This window comes from Elephas maximus, chromosome 19, assembly GCF_024166365.1.
Source record: "Elephas maximus indicus isolate mEleMax1 chromosome 19, mEleMax1 primary haplotype, whole genome shotgun sequence".
NCBI classification, from domain to species: domain Eukaryota; kingdom Metazoa; phylum Chordata; class Mammalia; order Proboscidea; family Elephantidae; genus Elephas; species Elephas maximus.
In genome coordinates this window covers 12,827,101-12,853,707 of record NC_064837.1, presented here as the reverse complement: position 1 = coordinate 12,853,707, position 26,607 = coordinate 12,827,101, and the positions used below count along the sequence as shown (strand labels likewise).

The 26,607-nt window shown below is 41.8% G+C and overlaps 1 protein-coding gene across 3 annotated transcripts; it reads left to right on the top strand.

Annotated features, from left to right (window-relative positions):
* The first annotated feature begins 53 nt into the window (after positions 1–53).
* On the top strand, positions 54–25,372 carry CNTROB (centrobin, centriole duplication and spindle assembly protein). 3 transcript variants are annotated; one of them, XM_049860578.1, is made up of 19 exons: positions 55–1,214; positions 2,268–2,352; positions 2,588–2,669; positions 3,324–3,480; positions 4,403–4,519; positions 4,736–4,852; positions 5,178–5,276; positions 6,318–6,554; positions 6,871–7,017; positions 16,417–16,550; positions 17,076–17,201; positions 17,425–17,587; positions 20,713–20,971; positions 22,022–22,158; positions 22,430–22,493; positions 22,638–22,808; positions 22,942–23,074; positions 24,529–24,601; positions 24,849–25,372. In XM_049860578.1, the coding sequence occupies exons 1-19, from the start codon at positions 942–944 to the stop codon at positions 24,972–24,974; spliced, it is 2,700 nt and encodes an 899-aa protein (XP_049716535.1). In that variant the 5' UTR covers positions 55–941; the 3' UTR covers positions 24,975–25,372. The 3 variants fall into 3 exon arrangements, with proteins under 3 accessions (XP_049716537.1, XP_049716535.1, XP_049716538.1); XM_049860580.1 differs by lacking the exons at positions 24,529–24,601; positions 24,849–25,372 and adding an exon at positions 23,663–24,153 and having other exon boundaries at positions 54–1,214; XM_049860581.1 differs by lacking the exons at positions 55–1,214; positions 2,588–2,669; positions 3,324–3,480 and having other exon boundaries at positions 2,269–2,352.
* The last annotated feature ends 1,235 nt before the right edge of the window (positions 25,373–26,607 follow it).

Here is a 26,607-nt window from a genome sequence, read left to right as displayed (position 1 = left end):
ATCTGTGGCCGCCGGAGTCGCGCACGCGCGCCTAGGCTCCCGGGCTCCAGAAGCAACCGGAGCTGCAGCGAGTGCGAGTTTGCGGCCCGGTGACGTCATCGAACCGAGGCGGGGCTGCGGACGGTGGGCGGGAGACAATCAACGGTTTTGAGGGGACAGCGCGAGGGGACTGGCTGGCGGCTAGGTTTTCCCGAACTGGGGCAATTCCCTGTCCCCTCCTTGGCAAATCGGGGGTGAAGGGGGAACTGGGGGTGTGGAGATCGTTCGAGGTTAGAGGATTTCAGACTAGATTTGAGGGCGGCGTTCGTTTTGGAGACGTCTGAGGGCGGTGAGGGTTCAGACGATTTCTTTGTGGGTGGCGGGGAGAAAGCCCTGTTTTGGTTCTTTCGCCAGGAGGGGTAGGAGGGAGTATGCAAGAGAGTTGATCCTATGTAGAACTGGGTGAAGGAGCGCGCCGCTCCAGCCTGTCTCAGAGTAGAGCCAGTTGGGGGGCAAATAAGGCAGCTAGACAGAAACTAGGCCCCTGCTGGAGTTGGGTCCGTTTCACTTGGCACGTTCTGGGTGTAAGAATTAAAGAGCTCAGTTGACGATGGATAGATAGCCTGTACCGAGGTTTGTCTCCCTGAAGCTTCCACCACTCCTAGTTGGGAAGAGGTGCTGTTGCCGGTCTTCTGTCCTCACCTCCTCCGTTCTGCATCCTCCAACTCCCCTTCCCAAAACGTATGAAAAGGAATGCTTTTGCCCTCTCTCATGGCCTCTGGAATCCTTGGAAACCTTTCCTTTAACCATAAACTCTCCATACCCTTGAATCACCAAGGATCCTTGTCTTGCACTCTTTCATTCTCCCAAATCTTCCTTCTTGTGCTTTACCCCGGCTCTCCTAAAGCAGAACCAGGGGTTCCCAGCTCTTTGCTGTCTCCAGTTATCTCTTCCCTGTACTCATGGCGACATCAGCTCCCAGCCCCAGTTCACCTTTCCATTCTGAGGATCTCCTGAGTGATTCATCAGACCCCCCTGTACTGAACCAAGCGTCCTCTGAGGTGACCTCCCAGCTCTATGCGTCTTTGCGCCTCAGCAGGCAGGCAGAGGCCACCGCCCGAGCCCAGCTATATTTACCTTCCACCTCCCCACCTCCTCATGAGGTGTTAGGGGGCTTGGCCCAAGAGCTGAATCGAAGCTTGTCAGTCGGATTGGAGAACAACTTGAAGAAAAAGGTGAGGGATGTGTGTCTTGGGGACTTTTAGGGTACTAGACTCCAGAGTCTTGGGGTCGGGGGTGGTAAGAAAAAAAACTGTTGAGATTTGAACTCCTGTTAGTGGATTTCAAATTCAGTCATGCCTTTTTCCTGGCAGCAAATGTTTATGAGGGAGAGAGTGGCATGAGACATCAAATTTGGAAAATTAGGTATTTTTTGTTGTTATTGCCGTTAGAGACACCTGCACTGTGCAGTAGGTTAATGTGTCGTGACTGGGATGTAGGCACTGAGAGTAGGGTTAAGGTTTCTCAATCTCAAGAGGGAACTAGGTACTTAAGAACAGCAGCAACAGCAGCAGAATACGCTAAAATCCTTCCAGGTCAAAACTTATAATTGTATGATTTGAAATTTGCCATGTTTTTTTTAATCATGAAAACATAGTTTAATCAGTTACACATACTACAGAGAAGATAGTTATTAGTGCTGGATAGAAAAGATGTCATCACCAATTTGCAGACTGGTGTTAAGTCTTCCAGAATTTGAAAACCGATGGGCTACGGTCTTTAGGCAGAATATTTGCTCTCTAGTTGGCAAAAATCCCCAGTATTCTTGCCTTATACGTGCCACATTTACTCATTTACACCATCTGCCTGCTTCTGTAGGTATTTGAATTTCTGATCAAGGTTACGATATCTGTTATTAGATCAATTCTGTTTTGGCTTTCCCAGATGCTGAGACAAAGATTCTTGGCCTAAGGGGGGACTGAGTGCTATCTAGAAGTCCCTGGGTAGTGCACATGGTTAAGTGCTCAGCTACTAACTGAAAGGTTGGTGGTTTGGAGCCAGCAGAGGTGCTTCCGAAGAAAGGCCTGGCAATCTGCTTCTGAAAGAAAGCCATTAAAACCTTATCGAGTGTAGTTCTATTCTGTGACACATGAGGTCACCATGTGTTGGAATCTAGTCGATGGCAACTGGTTTGTTTTTCTGGGTATTTTTGAGTGCCGTCTACCCTGGCAGTAGGTAGACTATAAATTACACAGGTTGCATCTGATTTCTGCATTGCTTTTTCCTAGGATGGTTCCAGGCATATCTTTGAGATGGAAAATGTCCGGGGTCAACTCCAGAGCATGCTCCAAACCTCACGTGATACGGCCTATCGTGAGTAAACCCCTTCCCTAGAGCTATGAAGGAAAACCTAGATTGAAGGACTGGGAAAAAGTAGAGAGAGGAAACAGGGAGGAAAACCTAGACCTGTGAGAGAGATGAGATTTCAAGAGAAGAGGCTTCATGCTTTTGGTAGTGAGGTAGAAAGACCTCTTCTCTCCTTCAAGTGGTCCCTGTTCCTGTCCTTACCTGACCGTGGCTGTTGGGTGGTCCCTCTGGGTGCTTGCAGGGGACTCCCTTACTCCGCGTGCTGGCTCCGAGAGGCGGGAAGAGGACTCTTTTGACAGTGACAGCACAGCCACCTTACTCAAGTGAGTTCCCCTTGAGGTTCTCCTAGCTTGCTTGTTTTCTCAGAAATCCAGCTGTTCTATTCCCTAGTTCTCCCTTTACTGTTTGTATACCTCTTGGGAACCTAAGAATCTTGTCCCTTAGCTTTCAGTTTTCATTTGTTCTCTTCTGTCTTCTCGCCCCTTCAGGAACATGGGCATTTTCTTTCTAATACCTGCCTTTTTCTCAAATTCTACTCCTTCTTCCTCCAGAAGAATTATTTTGTGTCTGCTGAGATCTTTATTGCAGGGAGTGTGGTACCGAGGAGATAGTGCTATTGAGTGAATCAGTGAACTTATGTTCTCCTTATGGCTCTCTCACCAGCTGACTTTATGACCTTGGGCAAGTCTCTGGCCCTTTCTGGATTTTAGTTTCCTCATTTGTAAAAGGAAACCCTGGTGGCGTAGTGGTTATGCACTACACCTGCTAACCAAAAGGCCAGCAATTTGAATCCACCAGGCGCACCTTGGAAACTATGGGGCAGTTCTACTCTGTCCTGTAGGGTCACTATGAGTCGAAATCGACTCGACGGCAACAGGTTTAGTTTTTTTGTTTTTGTTCATTTGTAAAATATCACAGTTGGACTGTGGATCTCAAAAACTTTCCCAACCCTAACACTCTTTACCTGATTTGCTTAGCACCCGGCCTCTGCAAGAGTTATCTCCATCTAGCTCAGCCCAAGCGCTAGAGGAGTTGTTTCCCCGCTACACCAGCCTTCGGCCAGGGCCCCCACTCAATCCTCCGGATTTTCAGGGCCTGAGAGATGCGTTGGATTCAGAGAATACCCGCCGCAAGGTGAGATAGGGAACCAGAGTGCTGAAAAGGGCTGAGAGTTAAAGACCTGAGAGCTGGGACTTTGCTCAGCTATCTCTTCAGGGAGACCTTCTTTGACCACTCTTATCTAAAATGTCACACGAGGTCACTATGAGTCAAAAATTGACTCGATAGCACCTAACAATGAAACGTCTAAAATGACACCACCTCATCTCTAGGTATTCAGTCAAATCCCTCTGTTAATTTCCTTCATATAGTTTATCAAGTCTGGTATGTCTAGTTTGTTTCTCCCCTCTAAAATCTAAGCTCCATGAGGGTCACTACTTTGTCTGTCTTGTTCAGCACTGTCTCCTTAGGGTCTGGAAGATACCTAACTCATAGAAGCACTCCATAAGTGTTTGTGGAACGAACAGTGAACTTTGCTAGCTGGTGCAGAGGCTTTATAGCTATTGGTGTGAGCCCCAGCCTTAATGTCTGAAAGGGACAAGGCAGAGGAAATGGCAAAATCATTGGCTGTCATTCTGGAACCCACTCTTTTGCTATTTTAAACTTCATGGGCATGAATGAGAGGCTTTTCCCTTTTTCCTTACTATGTTCAATGACCAAGTCCAGTGAGCTGCTTAAGGTAGGAGTACCTTCCCACTCTTTGCAGCATAGGCTACTGCACCCCTGCCAAAGGGTTTATGGGAATTTTTCTCAGGAGATTCAGGAAAGGGAAGAGCCTGGAAGCTGAGCACCTGTTTCCTGAGAAGGTAGATGAAAGTGTTGGATATCTTAGGCTATCTGCTCCAGAATCCCTGATTTTCCCTGTCCAACTGTATTCTGTTTCTGGGGGCTGGAGACGCCCTATCTCCAGCCATTTCCCTGTAGAGGAGCTGGAGAGTCTAGGGCTTTGGTCAGACTAAGGATGAACAAGACCCAGACTCCTCACCCTTCTTCCCAGCATTGTGAGCGCCATATTCAGAACCTGCAGACCCGTGTGCTAGAGCTACAGCAGCAGTTAGCCGTGGCTATAGCTGCTGACCGCAAGAAAGACATCATGATTGAACAACTGGACAAGGTACCAGGGTAGCAAGATGTGGGTGAGCCTTTTCATGGAGGACATAAGGAACAGTAAATTAGAGGGTGGCCTACCCACATTTCATTGTATGTGCTAGGAGCTGGGATAAGGGGTGTGTCTACCAACTGTTGGAAAAAGATGATTGTTGACCTTGCCCCTTTGGGTGGAAGGAGGGATGAGTTATTTTGAAATTCCATCTTACTTGTCCTTCCTGAGACCCTGGCCCGCGTGGTGGAGGGCTGGAACCGGCATGAAGCTGAGCGGACAGAAGTGCTTCGGGGACTTCAGGAGGAACGCCAGGCAGCTGAACTCACCAGAAGCAAGCAGCAGGAGGTGAGCAACCTGGGTCACATGGCATTAGAACCTAGGTCACAGGTCACTAGATGGAAAGGGGCAGAAATAGCTCTGGAGTTAGAGTTCCCAACAGATTGACCTTGATCTCACTGTAGCTGTCCTGCCAACTCTTTTACTCCCCTGTTTCCCTTCACTGTTTTCTGCTGTCATACTTTCAGAGTTGACACATTGCAAGTTTTCCCAATACCGTGTAGTCTTCTCATTGGCCTCCAAGTCATTTAGTTAACTTGTTAATGCTTTTTAACATATTATATGCAGGGATTTCCTGCAGTTCCTCTGTCCTATGTTCCTCTCTCCCTGAAAGACAGTAACCCGCCTGGAACAAAGCCTTTCTGAAGCCATGGAGGCCCTGACTCGTGAGCAGGAAGGTGCCAGACTGCAGCAACGGGAAAGAGAGACACTGGTGAGAATGCTGGAGTAGGTTGATTCCATTGGAGACTGTTAGTTGCTTTCACAGACCTGTGGGCTGTTGGTAGCTGGGGGAAGTTTATAGTGTGGGTTGCAGCAGGGCAGTGTTTCCAAAGTACACTCCTCAGAAGACTAGTCCTGTTAGACACTCTACAATAAATGGGCTCTGGGACCAAGAAGTTGAGAGACTCTGCAAATTGTACCCTCAGAGCATTAGAATCACCTGAGGAATTGTTTTAAAGTCCAGATTCCTGGGACCCATCCCTAGAGTCTTTGATTCAGTAGACATATGGTGAGACTGAGACCCTAAATATTTTTGGTTTTCCAAGTTGTTTGGTTCAGCCAGGTTTGGGAACTCTGGTCTAGGGCAGAGCCTAAAACGGTGTGGGAAAAGGCTTAAGTTTCTTGGAGCTGAAATGATAAGGTGATTACCCATATGAGTTAGTAGCCAGGTTTGGAATTTGTTGCATGCGTGACATACGCTTGCTATGTGCATGCTGGTACTGATAGTCTTAATGGGCTACATTCAACAGTGATGATGATGGAGATTTGCTAATTGATTACATGATTGTCAGCTGGCTCTGTTAGTCCTCATAGAATCTCTTTTGATGATGATTGTGATAGCTATTGTATACTACTGTGTGTATTCAGTACTTACTATGTGCCAGACACTGTGCCAGATGCTTTACATACATTTTTTTAACTTTAATCCTCATATTATCATCTCCATTAAGATAATTTTTACTTTATTTAACACTTTTTACTTTAATCCTCGTATTATTATCTCCCCCAATGAAGATGTTTGCCTAAGAGCATACAATAAATGACAGAACTGGCATTCAGACTGAGATTTGAACCCAGGTCTGTCTGACTCAGGTACAGGAGCTCTTATCTGCTGTATTATACTTACAGTCCTGTGGGCTTGTTATTGTATCTTAAGGGGCGTGATTCTTAGCAGGCACGTTGTTTGGGAGGGGGCAGATTGCTGGACTCTTGAGAGCGTGCTGAGGATCTTGGTTTTCTCCTGGGGCTGTAGGAAGAGGAAAGGCAAGCCCTGACTTTGAGCTTGGAGCTAGAACAGCAGCGGTGCCGGTCCCTGCAGGAAGAACGGGATGAGGCTCGGGCGGGTCAGCTCACTGACCATCGACAGTTGGAGATGCTTCAGGCTGCCCTAGAAGTAGAGCGACAGACGCGAGCCCAGCAAGAGCTTCAGCTTAAGGAACGCTACCAGGCGCTGCAAGAGGAGGGCCAGGCCCAGCTGGAAAGGGAGAAGGTAAAAGCAGCAGTTGGAAGCATTGGGGAGTGGGAACAGATGAAGGACAAAATAATTGAATGGGATGGGATGTTGGAAGCTGTGGGGACAAGGATGGAGAGAGAACTATATGTGAGAAACAAGATTGAGAGTGTAGGGCCAGCAGAAAGGACTAGGGCGTCCCATACACGGAAGGCCACAGAGTGGCATTAAACAGAGATGGGGAGTTTGGACAAATGTGAGTAGCAAGAGAGAAATGGGGAGATGAATTGAGGAACAGAGGTAACCAGGAGACAGGAAATGAGGTATGTACTTGAGTTTGATTTCTCTTTCTCAGGGAAACACCCAGAGGGAAGCCCAGGTAGCCCGGGAAGCCCAGCAGCAGTTGGCCTTGGTGCAGTCTGAGATGCGGCGCTTGGAGGGAGAGCTGGACACAGCTCGGAGAGAGCGAGATGCCCTGCAGCTGGAAATGAGCTTGGTGCAGGTCAGGAGCAGGGCTCATACGAGTTTTTCTGGTTGAGAGAGGTAGTTCCGGGGCGGAACAACCTCTCAGTCAAGGCAAACACTACCATTTCAGATTTAAAAAAGTTGTGGGTTTATTCCATCAGCAGTTTCTGTGTAGTGTGGATAGTGTTCTGTCTTAAACTCAGAGACAGTTCTCACCGACTGACAGTTTCCCATGATGTGTTAGACTGACCTAATGTTACTTTTAGGGGAAAATGGACTAAATCTATTCAAGGTATCTTACGTTATTTTTGAAGAAATGACACCACACTCAGACACCTCGCACATGGTGAGTATGAGCAGGTGAAAATTTTTGTCAGAGATTTGATTCCAATCTTGATAGCCTGCTTTGTAATTCTCATTACTTGAATAACTTGTATTCTGACTCCTGGTGACCCTATAGGACAGACTAGAACTGCCCCATTGAGTTTCCAAGGAGCGGCTGGTGGTTTTGAACTGCCAGCCTTTTGGTTAGAAGCCTGAGCTCTTGATCACTGTACCGCCAGGGCTCCGGAATTATTTGAATAACTTGTGTTTATTCCTCTGAGGGAGCCCTGGTGGCACAGTGGTTAAGCGCTCAGCTGCTAACCAAAAGGCTGGCTACTTGAACCCACCAGCCACTCTAATGGAGAAAGATGTGACAGCCTGCTTCTGTAAAGATTTACAGCCTTAGAAACCTTGTGGAGCAATTCTCCTCTGTTCTATAGGGTCACTGTGAATCAACTCGATGCTGACAGGTTTGGTTTGGTAATGCCTTGAGTAGATGGGGACCCAGGAGGCTAATTTTTGTTTTATTTCCTAATGAAATCACCATAATGGCACATGGTCTGGCACAGAACAATACTCAAAATTATTTGTCAGATATAATTATACTTTGAAAATCATTTTCCATCTTGCTAGCCCTTTGATTTTTTTTAATTGAAGTAAAATTCACATAAAATAAAATTCATCATTTTACCTGTATTTAATCCTCTGTTTTCTTCCAAAAGTCTTAAAGTTTTGTTTTTTGCATTTAAGTCCTCAATTTATGTAGAATTAAATTTTGTGATGATGAGAAGTAGACATCAAATTTATTTACTTTTTATTGTAAAATTCACACAACATAAAATTCACCATTTTAAATTTCACAGTTCAGTGGCATTTGGTACATTGACAGTGTTGCATCACCATCACCACTAACTATATAGTTCCAGGACACTTTCATCACTTCAAAAGGAAACACTGTACCTACCAGCCAATGGCAACCACTTACCTACTGTCTTAGTCATCAAGTGCTGCTATAACAGAAATACTACAAGTGGATGGCTTTAACAAAGAGAAATTTATTTCCTCACAGTCTAGTAAGCTAGAAGTCCAAATTCAGGGCGTGAGGTCCAGGAGAAGGCTTTCTCTCTCTGTTCGCTCTGGAGGAAGGTCTTTGTCATTAATCTTCCCCCAGACTAGGAGCTTCTCTGCACAGGAACCCCGAGTCCAAAGGATGCGCTCTGCTCCTGGTGCTGCTTTCTTGGAGGTATGAGGTCCCCAGCTCTCTGCTTGCTTCATTTTCCTTTTATCTCTTGTAAGATAAAAGGTGGTACAGGCCACACCCCAGGGAAACTCCCTTTACGTTGGATCAGGGATGTGATCTGAGCAACGGTATTACATCCCACCCTAATCCTCTTTATCCACAGGCAGAGATTATGATTTATAACACATAGGAAAATCACAAAATGGAGGATAACCACACAATACTGGGAATCATGGCCTGACCAAGTTGACACATATTTTGGGGGGACACAAATCAATCCATGACACCTGCTTTCTGTCTATGAATTTGCCTGTTCTGGATATTTCCTATAAATGGAACCATACAGTATTTGTCCTTTTGCAGCTGACTTATTTTGTTCAGCATAATGTCTTCAAGGTTAATCCATGTTGTGGCATGCATCAGGACTTCATTTCTCTTTATGGCTCAGTTGATATTCCATTGCATGTATATACCGTATTTTGTTTATCCATTCATCTGTTGGCTATTGTGGAAAGTGCTGCAATGCACACTGGTGTACAGGTCTCTGCGTTCCTGCTTTCACTTCTTCTGGGTTTATGCCTGGGATTGAGATTACTGGGTCATATGGTAGTTCTATGTTCAACTTTTTGAGGAACTGCCAATCTGTTTTTCACAGCAGCTATACCATTTTACATTCTCACCAGCAATTGCCTGTTTTTTATTGCATTATTTGTTTTCTTATATTGAGTTTTGAGAATTCTTCATATATCCAGATATAAGTCTAATATCAAATATATGATTTGCAAATATTTTCTCCCAGTCTTTGGCTTGTGTTTTCATTTTCTTAATGGTGTCTTTTAAGGAGGGTTTTTAATTTTAATGAAGCCCCACTTATCAATTTTCCTTTTGATGTTATATTCTGAGAACTCATTGCCACAGTTATGGATACTTCTAGACGCAACCAAACACCTCACAGGATTCATCTAGTGGGTTTGATGGCTTAGGACCATAGTCTTGTGGGGGCAGCTCAGTCACTGGCAAAATATAATCCATAAAGACAATATTCTACATCCTAGTTTGGTGAGTAGCACCTGGGGTCTTAAAAGCTTGTGAACGCCCATCTAAGATACAACTATTGGTCTCTACTTGTCCTGAGCTAAAGATAAAAAGGATACCAAAGACTCAAAGAAGAAACTAGTCTATGGATACACAAACAACAACATTACCTACTTTGAGACCAGAAGGACTAGATGGTGCGCAGTTACCACTACTGACCATTTGGACCAGGTTCTCAATAGATGCTCCCAGAAAGAATGGGAGAAAAATATAGAACAAAACTCAAATTCCTAAAAAAAGGCCAGACTTACTGGACCAGTAGAGACTAGATGAACTTCTAAGACTCTTGCCCTGAGATACTCTTTAAACTTGGAACTCAAACCACTTCCAGAGGTCACCTTTCAGTCGAGTCACAGATTGGCCCATAAAATAAATAATATCACCTGTGGGTACTGTGCTTCTCAAAATAATCATCTAGGTAAAACCAAATGGTTAATGCTTACCCAAGACCAAAGATGAGAAGGCTAAGGAGGACAGGGAAGCTAAATTAATGGAAACAGAACAGCCAAAGTAGAAATAACGAGAATGCTGATACTTTGTGAAGGATGTAACCAATGTCACTGAACAGTTTGTATAGAAATTGTTAAATGAGAACCTAGTTTCCTGTGTAAACTTTCACCAAAAACACAATAACATATTTAAAGTAAATAACAATTAATTGCCAAGCCCAAGGTCACCTAGATTTTCTTATTTTGCATTTTACATTCAGGTCTATAATCCATTTTGAGTTAGTTTTGTTAAAGCCTAAGGCCTGTGTCTAGATTCCTTTTTTTTTTTTAAAAACATGTGGCTCTACAGTTGTTCCAGGATCATTTGTTGAAAAGAATATCCTTTCTCTATGGAATTGCCTTTGCTCTTTTTGTCACAGATCAGTTGACTACATTTATGTGACTCTATTTATGGGCTGTCTATTCTGTTCCATTAATCTGTCTATTCTTTTGCCAACACTACCCTGTTTTGATTACTGTAGCTTTATAGTAAGTCTTGAAGTTGAATAGTGACTTTCCGATCATTTTACTTTTTTTTCCTTGCTTTAATTGCACTGGCTCAGGTCTCCAATACAGTTTTTAATAGTGGCAATAGGCATCCTGGCTTTGTTTCCAGCTTTAGTGGAAATCATTCAGTATTTCATCATTAATCATTAAGCATGATGTTAGCTGTAGGATTTTTGTAGCTGTCCTTTATCAGGTTCCCAGCTTGTATGTTCAACTTTTTTTTAGTTTTCCCATGAACAAGTCCTGAATTTTATTAAATAATTTTTCTGCATATCTTGAAATGATCATATGGTATTACTTCTTTATTCTGTTAAGGTGTGAATTATATTGATTGATTTACAAATGTTAAACCAACCTTGCATTCCTGGAATAAACTGTAGTTGGTTATAATGTATTAAATTTTGTTATATATATTGCTGGATTCTATTTGCTAATATTTTGTTTTGATATTCATAAAGAATTTTGGCCTGAAATTTCTTTATTTAAAATGTCCTTGTCAGGTTTGGATAAGGATTATGTTAGGCTCATATGAGTCGGGAAGTAGTCCCTCTTTTTCTGTTCTCTGGAAGGATTTGTGTAAAATTGGTGTTAACTCTAGTTATTCCTTAAGCTTTTAGAAGTATTTACCAGTGAAGTCATCTGGGCTTTGCATTTTCTTTGTAGAAAGGTTTTAAATTACAGTTTCTATTTTTAAAAACAAATCTAGCACAATTCAGATTTTATATTTCTTCCTCTGTCAATTTGGTAAATTGTGTTTTTCAAGGAATTTATCTGTTTCATCTAAGTTATCAAATTTATTGGCATAAAAAGTTAAATAAATACGTAAATAAATCTATTGGCATAAAATTGTTCATAATATCCCTTTGTAATATTTTTAGGACCTAGAGTAATATTCCCTTTTTCAATCCTGATGTTGTTAATTTGCCCTTTCTCTTTTTTTAACGCCCCCCCCCCAAAATTAATGAAAAACCTGATCTTAAAATCCTTATCTTTTAACTAATATTTAGTTCATTTACATATGATATAATTACTGGTCTATTTTGATCTTAATTCTACCATCTTACTTTGCCCTTTCTGTCCCATTCTTTCTGTGTTTCTTTTCTCTCCCTTCTTGTCTTATTTTGACCTTCTTTTTTTTTTTTTTAAATCATTTTCCCCCTCTTCTACTAGTTTGGAAATCCTGGTGGCATAGTGGTTAAGTGCTATGGCTGCTAACCAAGAGGTCGGCAGTTCAAATCTGCCAGGCACTCCTTGGAAACTCTATGGAGCAGTTCTACTCTGTCCTCTAGGGTTGCTATGAGTCAGAATCAACTCGATGGCAGTGGGTTCTGCTAGTTTGGATGCCATACACACTGCTTCTCTGGGTGGTTGCCTTAGAAATTACAACATGTATTGTTAATTCAGTGAAGCCTAATGATAATCAATACCATTAGCCTCCTTTGAGAATAATTATAAATATCATGGAACCCTTTAACTCTATTTTCCCCCTTCCAAGTTAACCATATTTTTATGCAAACAACTTGCACCTTCTACATTTGCTTGCCAACTGCTTCCTCCCACCGTGAGGTATTTTTGTAAGCACATTTGATAATTTTTTTACAACAACATGTACAGTGGTTGGCAAAAAAACATAGACAGCACATGTTATTTGCAGAAAAATATGGTATATACTATTATGTCATGTGTTTTAATTATATTTTAAAAACAAAAACCTCCATAAACCCAAAAAGAAACCCATTACCATCAAGTCAATTGTTTTAGAAAGTCAATATTTATTTAGATTTATCTGCTTATTTTACCACAAATAAGGGACATCCTTATTTTACATTCAATTTTGAAAGGATTTCCTGAGTGTAAAATTCTAGGTTGGCAGTGATTTAAACATATTAAAGATATCATTGTTGCTGTTGAGAAGTCAGCTGTCAGTAGGTCACTTTTGTTTTTAAAGTTTTCTCTTCATAGTTTTCATTAGCTTTACTTGGATGCACTTGGTGTGGATTTTTGGAAGAATTATTTTTGGGGGGAATTTTTTGGGCTTCTTGAATTAGAGGAATGGTGTCTTTTATCAGTCTCAAAAATGCTGTCATATCTCAGCATATTGCCTCTGCTCCATTGTCTCTGTCATCTCTTTCTGGAATCTGATTAAATATGTTAGACCTTCTCCCTGTATGTATGTCACTTATCCTCCATTTTATATTTTCCATCCTTCTGTGTTTTCATGCCCCCTCTGAATAATTTCTTCTTACCTTTCTTCTACTTCACTAATTCTCTGTTCAACTGTGTCTAATCTACTATTAAATCCATCCACTGAGTTTTTTATTTTATGTATTTTTTTATTTCTAGATGTACTATTGTGTCTTTATTTTCAAATCATAGTTTTTCATAGTTTTTTGTTCTCTGATATTTTCAAACTTATCTTTTATTACATTAAAAACAATAAACATAGTTTTATTATCTGTGAATGATAATTCTAATATCTAAACTATTTAAGAGTCTTTTTTTGTTTCTTGTTTTGCTGGCTTTCATGGAGTCTAGCTTCCTTAGGTACTAATTACTTTTGATTGTGTGCTAGACCTTTTTTTTGAAAAATTATTGGAATAATTTGAGGCCTACCATGAAAATACTTGGCTCCAGAAAATATTTGCATTTGCCTCTGCCAGGCCTTGATGGATACTACCGGTCCAGGAGCATTTTAAAGCAAAATTTCAAAGGTTGAGATTCCTAGATGATTCAAATGAACTTTAATTTTGTGTGGGCCATTTTACTTCTGGTTCACCTTCACTCTGAGGATGAAACTTATTGGAGGTTCTAATTTATTGTGTGGAGGGTCTCCTGTTAACTTTCCACTTTATGTGAGCCTTAGACTTTGATTTCTGTTTCTTTGCCCTGAAAGGCAGTCAAAACAAAGCTTTTAATTTTGTAGGGTAGGCAGATGCCTTCAGGGCAAAAGTGGCTAGCTACCGGGCTTGCTAACCTGCTGAACTGTCTAGGTTCTCATTTTCCTTTTCCTTTGGCCTAATGATACCTTACAGTTTTGTTATCTCTTTGATGCTTTTTAGGAAGATTTATTTAAAAAAAAAATTTCAATTCATTTCATTGTTTTCAGCAGGAAAGTTAATCATTTAATTTGCCATTGCTAGAAATATGAAAATTTACTTCCTCTCTTCTTATACTATGGAATAGTTTGAAAGATTGAATTAATATGTTTCTTGACTATTTTATGGAATTCATATGGATATTCTTTGTGGGAAGATATTTAACTAACAGGTATATGTCACTTAACGTCTGTTCAGGCAAAGTCCGACCGTATATACCTCTGTGGTCTCATAAGGTTATAATAGAGTTCGGGAATCCCTACTAGCTGACATGCTTAGCTAAGTATGGAGATCTGATCTGTCTCTCACTAGCTATCCAGGGCTGCTTCTGCCCTAGCTCCAGGGTGGCAGGGGGAGGGTTTCCAGCACCCATCTGTGTTCCCTATCCCACTGTGCTTGGCTCCGGCAGGGACCAGGCAGATGCTGCTGGAGCCACCGGGGTGTTGGGAGGCGGGAGAGTGGCGTTAAGCAGTTGGTGAACCTCATCCCAGTGCGCCTGTAGCATGGCTTGGAGTCGTTCTATCAGCTCCACCCGCTGTTCCTCCAGCTGTTGGTTCCCACTCTGCAGGTCCTGCACTCGTGCTTGCTCTCAGGCCAGTCTGAAGAAAAGAGGGGAGAAGTAACTTGGGGCTTTAAGGAAGCAGGAACTTAGGGAATAAGAAGAGCCAGAGTAGAAGGTCAGACATCTGAAATTTTGAAAGGAGCTAGGACAAACTGAGCAGAGGACAGTCTGCCAAGGGCACAGCTCTTCACCACTCCCTGCTTTGGCTCTACCCACGGAAAGGGGCTGAGGCCTAAAAGGGAGACTCCAGGGACCAGGACCTGAGCTCATAGTCCTGAGCCACCTGCTGCTGCCGTTCCTCTCGTTCTGCCGTTTCTACCTTGTACTGAGTTAAATGAGTGGACAGGATATGGTATTGTTATATTGTTTAAATTCTCTGAAAAATTTTGAAACTTATTTTGTGGTTTAGTATATGGTCAAATATGTATTTTATAGTTCCTGGGTGCAGTTTTGCTATGTGTCTATTGTTTTGGTAATTGTGCTGTTTACTCATCTTATATCTTTATTGATTTTTTCCTGTTAAAATTTCACTGAGTATGGATTTGTCTATTTATCCTTTTAGTCTGTTGATTTTTGTTTTATACATTTTGGGACTATGTTAAATGTTATATTAGGTGCATATAAATTTTTAAATTGCTGTATCTTTCATGGTAAATTTCATGTTTCATCCTTATGAGGTGTCTATCGCTAGTAATGCTTTTTGGCTTGGAGTCTATTTTTGCCTGATAGTAATAGAGTTATGCCAACCTTTTTTTATATAGTTTTCCTGGTAAATATTTTACCAACTTTGTTACTTTTAGCCTTTATATACTTGCCTTTTAATTGGAGCATTACATTCATTTACATTTATTTATTCATATCTGAATTAATATCTTATTTTGTGCTAAATGTTTAATTTCCTCTTCTTCTTGTCATCTTTTATGTTTAAGTGTAAAAAAACCAAATGAGCTTAATTTAGATATGTTCCATTTGAGGTGTATCCAAATAGAGTAGGTTAGTAGGTTAGTAGGTTACTGGGTATATGGGCTTAAAGCTTGAATGAAAGATGTTGACTAAAGAGAAAGAGGAAGTAGTGTGGTATAAATGGTAGCAAAAAACATGGCCTAAATGCCCAAAGTTTATGATACACATGTAAAAGCATCAGTGACTAAGCGTGTTAGCATATGGCAGAAGAAAGGGCTAAGGACAGAAGTCAAGGAAACATTCCACCTTCATGGGTAGCTGGAAGAGCAATCAGCCGAGACTGAGAAGCAGTTAGAGTAGAAGGAGAACCAGGAGATGGTGGTGTCATGGAAAGCCAAGAGAAAAATGTTTTTAGAAGGAAGGATGATGTAGGGTGTCAAATGCTACAGTGAAATCACATAAAATAAAGACTGAGAAATAACCACTATTAGATTTAGAAATTAAGGTTTTGCAGTAAAGTACTATAAGTAGAAATCAGATTTCAGTGAGTTGAAGAAGGAATATGAGGTAAGAAAATGGCAACAGTAATTATAGACTGATTGCGCTTAAGGAAGAAGTCGTTGTTATTGTGTGCTGTTGAGTCGATTCCATCTCCTAGTGACTCTGTATGACTGAGTGGAGCTGCCCCATACGGTTTCCTGGGCTGTAATCTTTATAGTAGTAGATCACCAGGTCTTTTCTCCCGAGGAGCAGCTGGTGGGTTCAGACCACTGACCTTTAAGTTAACAGCTGAGTGTTTAACCATTGTTCCACAGGGCTCCTTTAAGGAGAAAGGGACGCTGACATTTATGGAGTGCCTACTCGATTTCAGGTGCTGTACTAGAGACTCTCTATGATGTTATCTCAGATACATGTAACAGATTTGATTGTTACATCTAACATCTCTTTGAGTTAAAACATTTTTTTCTTTCGTTAAAATCATTTCCACTTTTGTGTACATATAAGATGTGAGTACTTTGTGGTTTAATAAGGAAAGGAAACCTCTTTCACTCCTTGTGGCAAAATTCTTGTTCTTTATCCCTTTTGACTCGACGGCACTGGGTTTTATCCCTTAGACATATGAGAGGGAACAATGGTACACGGATTTTGTCTACATTGTACCCTCCATCATCTAAGCCCAAACAAAAGGCTGTAATGTTATACCACCTTCCTTCACTCCCAGGCTCGGTATGAAAGCCAGCGGATCCAGATGGAGTCAGAGCTGGCCGTGCAGCTGGAGCAGCGGGTGACAGAGCGGCTGGCACAGGCTCAGGAGAGCAGCCTCCGGCAAGCAGCCTCCCTGAGGGAACATCACAGGTACTTGGGACTCATTGGCTGCCGCTCCTCCCCAGCTTCAGCGGGTAATGTAAGGCCTGCCCATGTCCCCTTGCATCCCTTTGCCATTGTCAAGTACTCGAACTTCCATTTTACTCTCTCTCGCATAAGCCATCACTTAAGTCTCTCTGTGGGAGGGCTGCCTTCAGGCGGGCAGGAATATAAATTTTCCTTGTTGGGGACAATGCTGAGGTGTGTCCTACACTATCTCTAGAGCTCCCCTGTGGGATTGAGCCCTTTCCCTTTCTGCTCTTTTTCTCATTCCTACTCCCCTACCAGTTTTTTTCTGAAAATGCTTCTTAAAAAATTGCTTTCCATAAATCATCATCTTGGTCTCTGTTTCTCATCCCAAGACACCAGCTTTGTCCTTACCTCTTCCCTGAACCCACGTGTGCCATGGCCTGACTGGCTGACTGACTGTCTGGCTTGCTCTCACATGTGTACATTGTCTTTTTCTTGCTTGATTACTTCTGTCTCCAGACTCAGTACTCTTTTCTTCCCTCCTAGGAAGCAGCTGCAGGAGCTAAGTGAACAGCACCAGCAGGAACTGTCCACTCAGTTGACTCAGTACAAGGTGGAGATGGCAGAACGGGAGGAACGGCAGCAGCAGGTGGCTCAGGACTATGAGCTCAGGTCCTGGTCCCTGGAGTCTCCCTTTTAGGCCTCAGCCGCTTTCCGTGGGTAGAGCCAAAGCAGAGAGTGGTGAAGAGCTGTGCCCTTGGCAGACTGTCCTCTGCTCAGTTGTTCCCAGCTCCTTTCATAATTTCAGATGTCTGACCTTCTACTCTGGCTCCTCTTATTTCCCAAGTCCTTGCTTCCATAAAGCCCCAAGTCACTTCTCCCCTCTTTTCTTCAGACTGGCCCGAGAGCAAGCACGAGTGCGGGACCTGCAGAGTGGGAACCAACAGCTGGAGGAACAGCGGGTGGAGCTGATAGAACGACTCCAAGCCATGCTACAGGCGCACTGGGATGAGGCCAACCAACTGCTTAACGCCACTCACCCACCTCCAAACGCCCCGGTAGGCCTTGCCCCTTGAGCTAAGTGTCCCAGAGTTGTTGTATTGCAGATTCTTTCCTTGGTAGTGCGACTCCCTCTTAAGGAGGGCACTGTTATTGGCGTCTTGCGTGTCTTCGTAGCCTTCTATGGATTGTTGGGTAACCTTTCATTTAACCAAGTACTTATTGTGGACAATTTAAGTTGTTGCCTATGTTTTGCTTGTATAAACAGTGCTGCCGTAAATATTATTAATATATGTCTTTGTGCAAGTATATGTATAAAACTTCTGGAAATGGAATTGTAAGGTAAAAGATATGCATTAATTTTTTTATTGTGGTAAATATAACAAAACTGTCATTTTAAGTGCACATTTCCGTGGTATTAATTATATTCACAGTGTTGTGCAGCCATCACCACTATTTATTTCCAAAATTTTCATTACCCCAAACAGGAGCTCAGAGCCCATTAAGCAATAACTCCCTGTTCCCTCCTCCCTCAGACCCTGGTAACCACTAATCTACTTTCTGTCTATGTAATTGTCTATTCTAGATATTTCATATTAGTAGGCTCATACAATATTTGTCCTTTTATTTGTCTGGCTTATTTCATTTCGTACATTTTCAGTTTTCATCCATGTTATAAACGTGTATCAGAGCTTAATTTCTCTTTATGGCTGAATTGTATTGTACCTATATACCACATTTTGGTTATCCATTCATCTGTTGATGGATGCCTGGGTTGTCTCCACCTTTAGGCTATTGTGAATAATGCTGCAATGAACATTGGGTGTACAAGTATCTTTTTGAGTCTCTGCTTTCGGTTCTGTTGTGTATATACCTAGGAGTGGAATTGCTGGGTCATAGAGTAATTCTAATTTTTTGAGGAACAGCCAAATTGTTTTCTACAGCAGCTGCACCATTTTACATTTCCATCAACAGTACATGAGGGTTCCAGTTTCTCCACATACTTGCCAACACTTGTTATTTTCTGTTTGTTTTTTTTTAATAATAGTCAATCTAATGGGTGTGAAGTGATATATCGTGTGTGTCTTTTTTTTTTTTGCAAAAAATATACACAACAAAACATTGACCATTTCAACTTTTTTTTTATGTTCATTGTGGTTTTGATTTATATTTTCCTAACTACTAATACATTTAAAGTAAGGTTGTTATTAAGGGACCCTGGTGACTCAGTGGTTAAGTGCTCTGCTGCTAACTGAAAGGTTGGTGATTCTAACATACCAGCTGCTCCGTGGGAAAAAGATGTGGGGCAGTCTGCTTCCATAAAGATTACAGCCTTGGAAACCCTATGGGGCAGTTCTACTCTGTCCTATAGGGTCACTGTGAGTTGGAGTTGACTCGACGGCAACAGGTTTGGTTTTTTTGGAACAACTAATGTTGAACATCTTTTTAAGTACTTATTAGTCATTTTTATTTTCTTTGGAGAAATGTCTATTCAAGTTCTATGCCTGATTTTGAATTGGGTTGTTTGCCTTTTTGTTGTTGAGTTGTAGGATTTCTTTATATATTCTGGATGTTAGACCCATATCAGATACATGATTTATAAATATTTTCTCCCATTCTGAAGGTTGTCTTTTCACTTTATTGATAATGTCATTTGATGTATAAAAGTTTTTAATTTTGATGAGGTCCAATTTTTCTATTTTTTCTTTTGTTAGGCTGTGAGTGTCACATCTAAGAACCCATTGCCAAGTACTGAAGATTTACCCCTGTATTTTCTTCTAAGAATTTCATGGTTTTAGTGTTTATATTTAGATCATTGGTCCATTTTGAGATAATTTTCATATATGGTATGAGGTAAGGGCCCTACTTCATTCTTCCACACGTGGAAATCCAGTTGTCCTAGCACCATTGATTGAGGAGACTATTCTTTCCCCATTGAGTAGACTTGGCAACCTTGTCATCAATCACTTGACCATGGATGTGTGGATTTACTTCTGGACTCTCAGTTCTATTCCATTAGTTTATATGTCTGTCCTTATACAAGCACCTCACTGTTTTAATTACTGTAGCTTCTTAGTACATTTTGAAATCGGAAAGTGTGAGTCCACCAATTTTGTTCTTTTTCAAGATTGTTCTGGCTATTTGCAGCCAAAACAATGTGAATTTGAGATCAGGTTCTCCATTTCTGCAAAAAAGACTATTAGAATTTTGATAGAGATTGTGTTGAATCTGTAGTTTGCTTAGGGAGTAGTATTGACATTTAAACAATATTAAATCTTCCAGTTCATGAACATGGGATGTCTTTCCATTTATTCAGCAGTCCTTTAATTCCTTTCAGCATTATCTTAGAACTTTCAGGGTACAAGTCTTTCAGCTCCTTGGTTAAATTTATTCCTAAGTGATTTATGCTTTTAGATGCTATCGTAAATGGAATTGTTTTCTTAATTTCCTTTTCAGATTGTTCATTACTGGTGTATAGAAACACAACTGATTTTTATGTGTTGATATTGTACCCTGCAACTTTGTTGAATTCATTTATTAGCTCTAATGTTTGTTTGTGTGTGCATATATATTTTAGGATTTTCTCTCTATACAGTCATGTCATCTGTGAACAGAAACAAGCTTACTTCCTTCTTTTCAGTTTGGAAGCCTTTTGTTTTCTTGCCTAAATTGCTCTGGCTAGAGCTTCCAGTGCAAAAGTTGAATAGCAGTGATGAAAGCAGGCATCCTGGTCTTGTTCCTGATCTTAGGGGCAAAGCTTTCAGTCTTTAACCATTTAGTATGATGTTAACTATGCGTTTTTCATATATGCCCTTTATCGTGTTGAAGAATTTCCCTTCTATTTCTAGTTTGTTGAGTGTTTTTATCAGGAGAGGGTGTTGGATTTTGTCAAATGTCTTTTCTCCATCAATTAAGATGATAGTGTGATTTTTTCCTTTATTCTATTAATGTGGTTATTACATTGATTGATTTTGTTATGTTGAACTACCCTTGCATTCTTGGGATAAATTCTGCTCAGGTATAATTTTTTTAATATGCTGTTGGATTTGGCTTGCTAGTATTTTGTCGAGGATTTTTGCATCTATATTTAGTCTAGTTTTCTTTTCTCATGGTATCTTTATCTGGCTTTGGTGTCAGGGCCTACTGACTTTGATCCTTCTTTCTGCCTCTTCCTTCTGCACAGGTCCCTACCACTGGTCCCTCCAGCCCTGGGCCTCAGGAACCAGAGAAGGGGGAGAGGAGGATCTGGACTATGCCTCCTGTGGCTGTGGCCCTGAAGCCTGTATTGCAGCAGAGCCGGGAAACAAGGGATGAGCTACCTAGGGTGCCTCCTATTCTCTGCAGCCCCTCCCCAGATCTTAGCCTCCTGCTGGGTCCCAGTTTCCAAAGTCAGCATTCCTTCCAGCCCCTGGAACCAAAGCCAGATCTTACTCCATCCACAGGTAACTGGGAACAGAAGTCATTGGAGTTCTCCTTACATCCACTAATTGGTTCCTTTCTGTCTGGGACTTGATCATTTGATTTCCCAGATGTCTTAGTGATCATAGATTGCAAGGAGCAGATACCCACTAAAGTTAGTTCAAATAAAGGGAAGAAGATCTCATGGAAATGTGACGCAGCTGGACTTAATGAGAACTAGAGTTGGTAACAGAGGGACTCTCTCTCTTTGGGCCTGCATGGTCTTTTGACTGCTTCTACCTGCATATTGCACCTTTCTCTTGGTAGACAAGCATTCTCTGCTCACTCAAGTTTTTCGCTCCCTTGCTCCACATGGCTTTGACCATCCATGCCACTGACTCCGTCCAAGACGCTGAAACCTTATTGAGACATTGGTGTCTGTGTTTCTTAGATCCAATTTGAAGAAAGGCGGTCAGATGGGTTGGTAACCATCCACTGGATTGGCTGACTTTGGGTGTGGTATCCTCCCCTGGTTTAGTCAGCTCTGGCATGGGTGGGCGAGGGGTGTTCTCTGTGGCACAAATGTGACTATCTAGGTTGGATCAAGAATGAGAGGTAAATTATATCACAATTTAAAATTCTTAATTATGTAGTAATAATTAAAAGAAAGAGTGAACGTGTGTTCTAATGAAGGGGCCAAAACATATCTATTAATCCTAAAATATTCTGAATATTGGTTTCTTCTTTAAGGAGTTTATGGTGTATTTATTATTTAGAGTCTGCTTACTACAGCTTTCTCCTTCTGTCTGTACTTCTGTCTTAGAATTTAGCTGTGACACCTCCAAGTGTCCTTCAACTCTTCCTCCCCCAGCTCTTTTAAAATTTCTTTTTCTTCTCCTATCTGTGACATCCCTTTTATATTTAATGGGCCCATTTTTTCTGGGCATCTGTTGAGTTAGTTGGCAGAGAAACCTCCTTCTCCACAACACACGTGTGCATGTGTACGTGCATACGCGTGCGCGCATGCACACACACACACACACACACACCTACACCCCTATCTCACCTTATAGCTGGGGCCCTTTCCTCTGCAGCTGGGGCCTTCGATCATGATCACAGGGCAGAACGGCCATTCCCTGAAGAAGAGCCTGGAACCGATGGGGATGGCTTCCTAAAGCAAGGACTGCCACCCCCTTCTCAGCTGGATGGCCTCAAGCATTTTTTGCACCAGGTAAGGGAGGGTCCACCCAGATCATCTTTTTTTTTCCCCCTTCCTCATTTCTTTCTACTCTAGGAATCTAGGACTCTGCCTTCACTCTCTTTTCTAGTACTAATACTTTGTTCCACCTTCTTACTGTCCCAGTCTTTCTTATTCTAGAATTCCCTTCTAGAACATAGGCAACCAACCCTAGCTCTTACTTCACCAGCCTCTACTTCCCTTAGATTCCTAGGTCTCTTTCTTTACCAGTCCTCTAGGGAACCTTACTATCTTATCTCCCCAGCTGCTGGAGACAGTACCTCAGAACAGTGAGAACCCCTCTGTTGACTTGTTGCCCCCTAAGTCTGGTAAGTTCCAACTCTGAAGAAGGTTGGGGTTGGGGCCTGGAAAAGATGAGAACTGGTTATCTAGATGAATTTTCAGTAGGCAGTAGGGCTTCCTTGGCCCTTTTCCCCCAGTGCCTTATTCTTGAATCTGTTTCCTTTTGCTAGGTTCTCTGTCTGTCCCATCTTGGGAGGAAGCCCCTCAGATGCCACGCCTTCCACCCCCTGTCCATAAAACTAAAGTTCCCTTGGCCATGGCGTCTAGTCTTTTCCGGGTACCTGAGCTTCCTTCAACCCATTCACAAGGCAGTGGTCCCAGCGGTGGCTCTCCAGAGAGAGGTAAGCAGCTCGTGGTTTACTGGGTGTGGCACGAGTATCTGGAATCTCGGGCTCTTCCAGACTCCTAGGGAGACGGGATGAGGGCTGGGGAGAGCAGCTGTAGGGTAATGCCCATTATTTATATGCCTCTCAGGTGGAGATGGGCTGCCGTCCCCAAGGCAGCTGATGGAGATATCTCAACTGTTGCGACTATACCAAGCTCGGGGGTGGGGGACACTGCCTGCTGAGGGTCTGCTGCACTACCTGAAGAGGCTGGAACACAGCGGGTACATGCCCGGGAGGGAGGAGGAAGGGTTAGGAGAATGGAATCTGGATTATGGGGAGGGAAATGGATCGGGCAGGGAAGAGTGGAGTGTGGTGTACTATTCACTGGGTCGATCCTTTTCTCTGTTTATAGAGAGGAAAATGAGTGAGACACATATCAACAAGTTTCCTTCTCTTCTACATCTCTCATTGCTTGCCACCTTTTGTCTCTTCCTTTTTACTGCTTTTTTTTTTTAATTGAGGTACAATTCACATAACATAAAATTCAGCATTTTAAAGCGAACAGTTCAGTGGCATTTAGTACACTCACAATGTTGTATAACTGCCACCTCCATCTAGTTCCCACACATTTTCATCACCCCAGAATAAAACCTCATTAAGAGTTATTCCCCACTCCCCTCTCCCCCAGCCAATGGTAGCCACTTTCCTGCTTTCTGTTTCTGTGGATATTTCCTATAAATGGAATCATACAATATTTCTTTTATGTCTGACTTCTTTCACTTAGCATAGTGTTTTCAAGGTTCATCTATGTTATAGCATGTATCTAAACTTCATTTCCTTTTTTTAAAAATTTTATTTATTTGTTGTAGGTGTTGAAAGTATACACAGCAAAACATACACCAATTAAACAGTTTCTACAGGTACAATTCAATGACACTGATTACATTCTTCGAGGTGTGCGACCATTCTCACCCTCCTTTTCTGAGTTGTTCCTCCTCCGTTAATGCAAACTCTCTGCCTGCTAAGGTTCCTACCTAATCTTTTGAGTTGCTGTTGTCAGTTTGATCCCACATAGATAGACCTTGAAAGAGCACAATGCACCAGGAAGATATTCTTTATTACTTAAGCTAAACTATTGTTTGGTTTTAAGAAGACTTCAGGGGATATTTTTGGTTTGAGGTTTAAAGATGATCTCAAGACAATAATTTTAGGTGTTCATCCAGCCTCCCTGGCTCCAGAAAGTCTGGAGTCTCTGAGAATTTGAAATTCTGTTCTGCATTTTCTACCTTTTGATCAGGATGATTCTATAGAATCTGATCAAAATGCAGAACTGCATTCCTTTTTATGGCTAAATAATATTCCATTATATGGATATACAACATTTTGTTTATCTGTTGATGGATGTTTGGGTTGTTTCCACCTTTTGGCTATTGTGAATATTGCTCCTGTCTTTCTACTGCTTTTTTCTTTCCTACTTTTAAGACAAAAAAAAAAATCTCTTCTCCATGTCTTCCTACTTCGGTTTTTTCCTCTCTTTATCCTATAACTCAGAACTCAGGATCCTAGGATTGTAACTATCTAGTACAACTCATTATTTGCTTCTACTTAAGTCTCCCATTTCATCCTCAGGTCTTATTCTTAAGAGACAGAATTGGGGAATAGTTCTTCTATCCAGAGCTGGGTAGAGTGGGGGAAATAGCTCCGCCAATCCCCATACCCTTGATTTGTGTGGCAGGGCTGATGGCCAAGTGGATAATGTTCCCCGAAGGAACACAGACTCCCGCTTGGGCGAGATCCCCCGGAAAGAGGTGAGGGAACGGTGGGCAGGGACTAGGGAAATAAAAGGGCTCTTACTGACCATTCCTTCAGCTGTGTGCATTCGCTGCCTGGCTTTGTTTCTCCGTTGCTTGACCTCCAGTTCCTGTTCCCATTTTCTGCAGCATGTTCTTTCCCTTTTGTCAATTCTGGGTCTCTCCATGCCCTGTGCCTTTCCTCAGTGGAGTTGGGGATTGCGATGACACTGACTTTTTCTTCTTTTTTTCCCTCAACTCTCAGATTCCCTCCCAGGCTGTCCCTCGCCGCCTTCCTACAGTCCCTAAGACTGAAAAACCTCCAGGACGGAAGAAAAGTGGGCACCCTGCCCCTACTAGCGTGAGGAGTCGGGGAGGAATCTGGAGATAGCCCCTTGCCCTTTCTTCTCTTCTCTGTTCTATTATTATTTTAATAAATGCTTGTTGGTCTGTATTAGAGTCTCTGACGCATGGGAATTTGGAAAATGGAAATTTTGTAGGAAACTGCTTTGTAAAGAAATTTCTGTATGAGTATGTTTTTGTATGTTTTATTCTGTGGGAATAGACTTGAATGCTTTGAAAGAAGGCACTCTGTGTTGTTGACTAGGCTGTAGATGGTTTGGTAGGCTCAGGCTTCATGTGTAAAGAGTAAAGCCTATAGCGTGATTAACTCTGGCTGGTGTGGAATTATGAGTGTATTTATTTTCTTTTTTATATACTTCTATATTTTTCGAGTGTTCTAAAATGAGCATGTATTATTTTAATAATCAGAAAGAAGAAACTTAATAAAAGGATATGTTATTGTATAAAATTTTGAGTAAAATCTTGATTGTTGGGGAGAGAGTTTTCTCTTTGGAGAGCAGATAATTCTTTCAGTCACACTCAGCAGACTCTGATTTACAGATTCTGCTACAGCCAGCAGACATGTTATGGCTGTAATCTTCACTCTCTTCTGGCTTTAAACATGTGACAAAAACTAGGGTGCTGGTGAGAAATAAGAGCCATGTTTACAAAACTTCCACCCTAGTGCTCACCAAAATGAACAAATATTAGAGGAGAAAAGGACATCCTCATGAAACTGAGAAAGGCCCCAACCTCATAGTACACACACTGAGAAGCAGAGGGTAGAATTTAAGAGAAACTGAAAGACGGCGCCTTGGGACCCACACACAGTCCTCCAGCTTGTGAGGTGGTGATGGTAAAGACAGTTCGGAAGGGCTTGTCCTAGATGGGTGTTTAAGGGACAGAGCGCATTGGATTCTGTGAGGAGGGGGAGGCCCTTCTATTTGATCCTAATTATTTGATGAGATCCAGAATAGACCTGGATAGGATATAGACTTACCCACAATGTTGTATATTAATAAACTTTTAGCACTTATTCACTCCCACCTAAAAGTACCTTTTTAGCCCCCAGGGGAAGGGAAAAGGAAAAAAAGATAGACTTATGATCAGCAATTGTGAGGGTTTTCCTGGCCCAACTATGTCCAGGAAAACTTGGTCATCAGTTTTGCTTAGGATTGTGCTGTCTGGCAAGTATAAGCAAAGAAGCAAAAGGCAAACTGCTGCAGGAATAGCTCTGGGCTTGGTGGACTCTTCGAGCCCTGTTTACCCACCTATGGAAATTTTAGCTTTTCTATTTTTACTTCAAGTGCATAAAATTGATTTGACCAAACCCTTCCAGTTTATGACACAGTATTATCATTGAGAGGAGATAGTTTTATACCTTTTTAAAAAATTGGTAAAATGAATACCCACTCTTATCTCATTATCCTCTGGATTCCAGTCTGCCTCCATTTTTCTTGATGTGAAGGACAGTTTGGAGAATATTTCCCCAAACCACTCTCCAGAACAAAATCAGAAAAGAGCACAAAGCTGACTATCCATTTTGTGAATTAATTATAGTAAGACAATTTTTATTTATTTATTTATTTTACCCACATTAAAAAGAGTCTGTTCCTTCACTGAAGACTACCAAGAAGGCCGGGGAAGAAGAGAGAACACATAGCCAAGCAGTCCTTCACTTT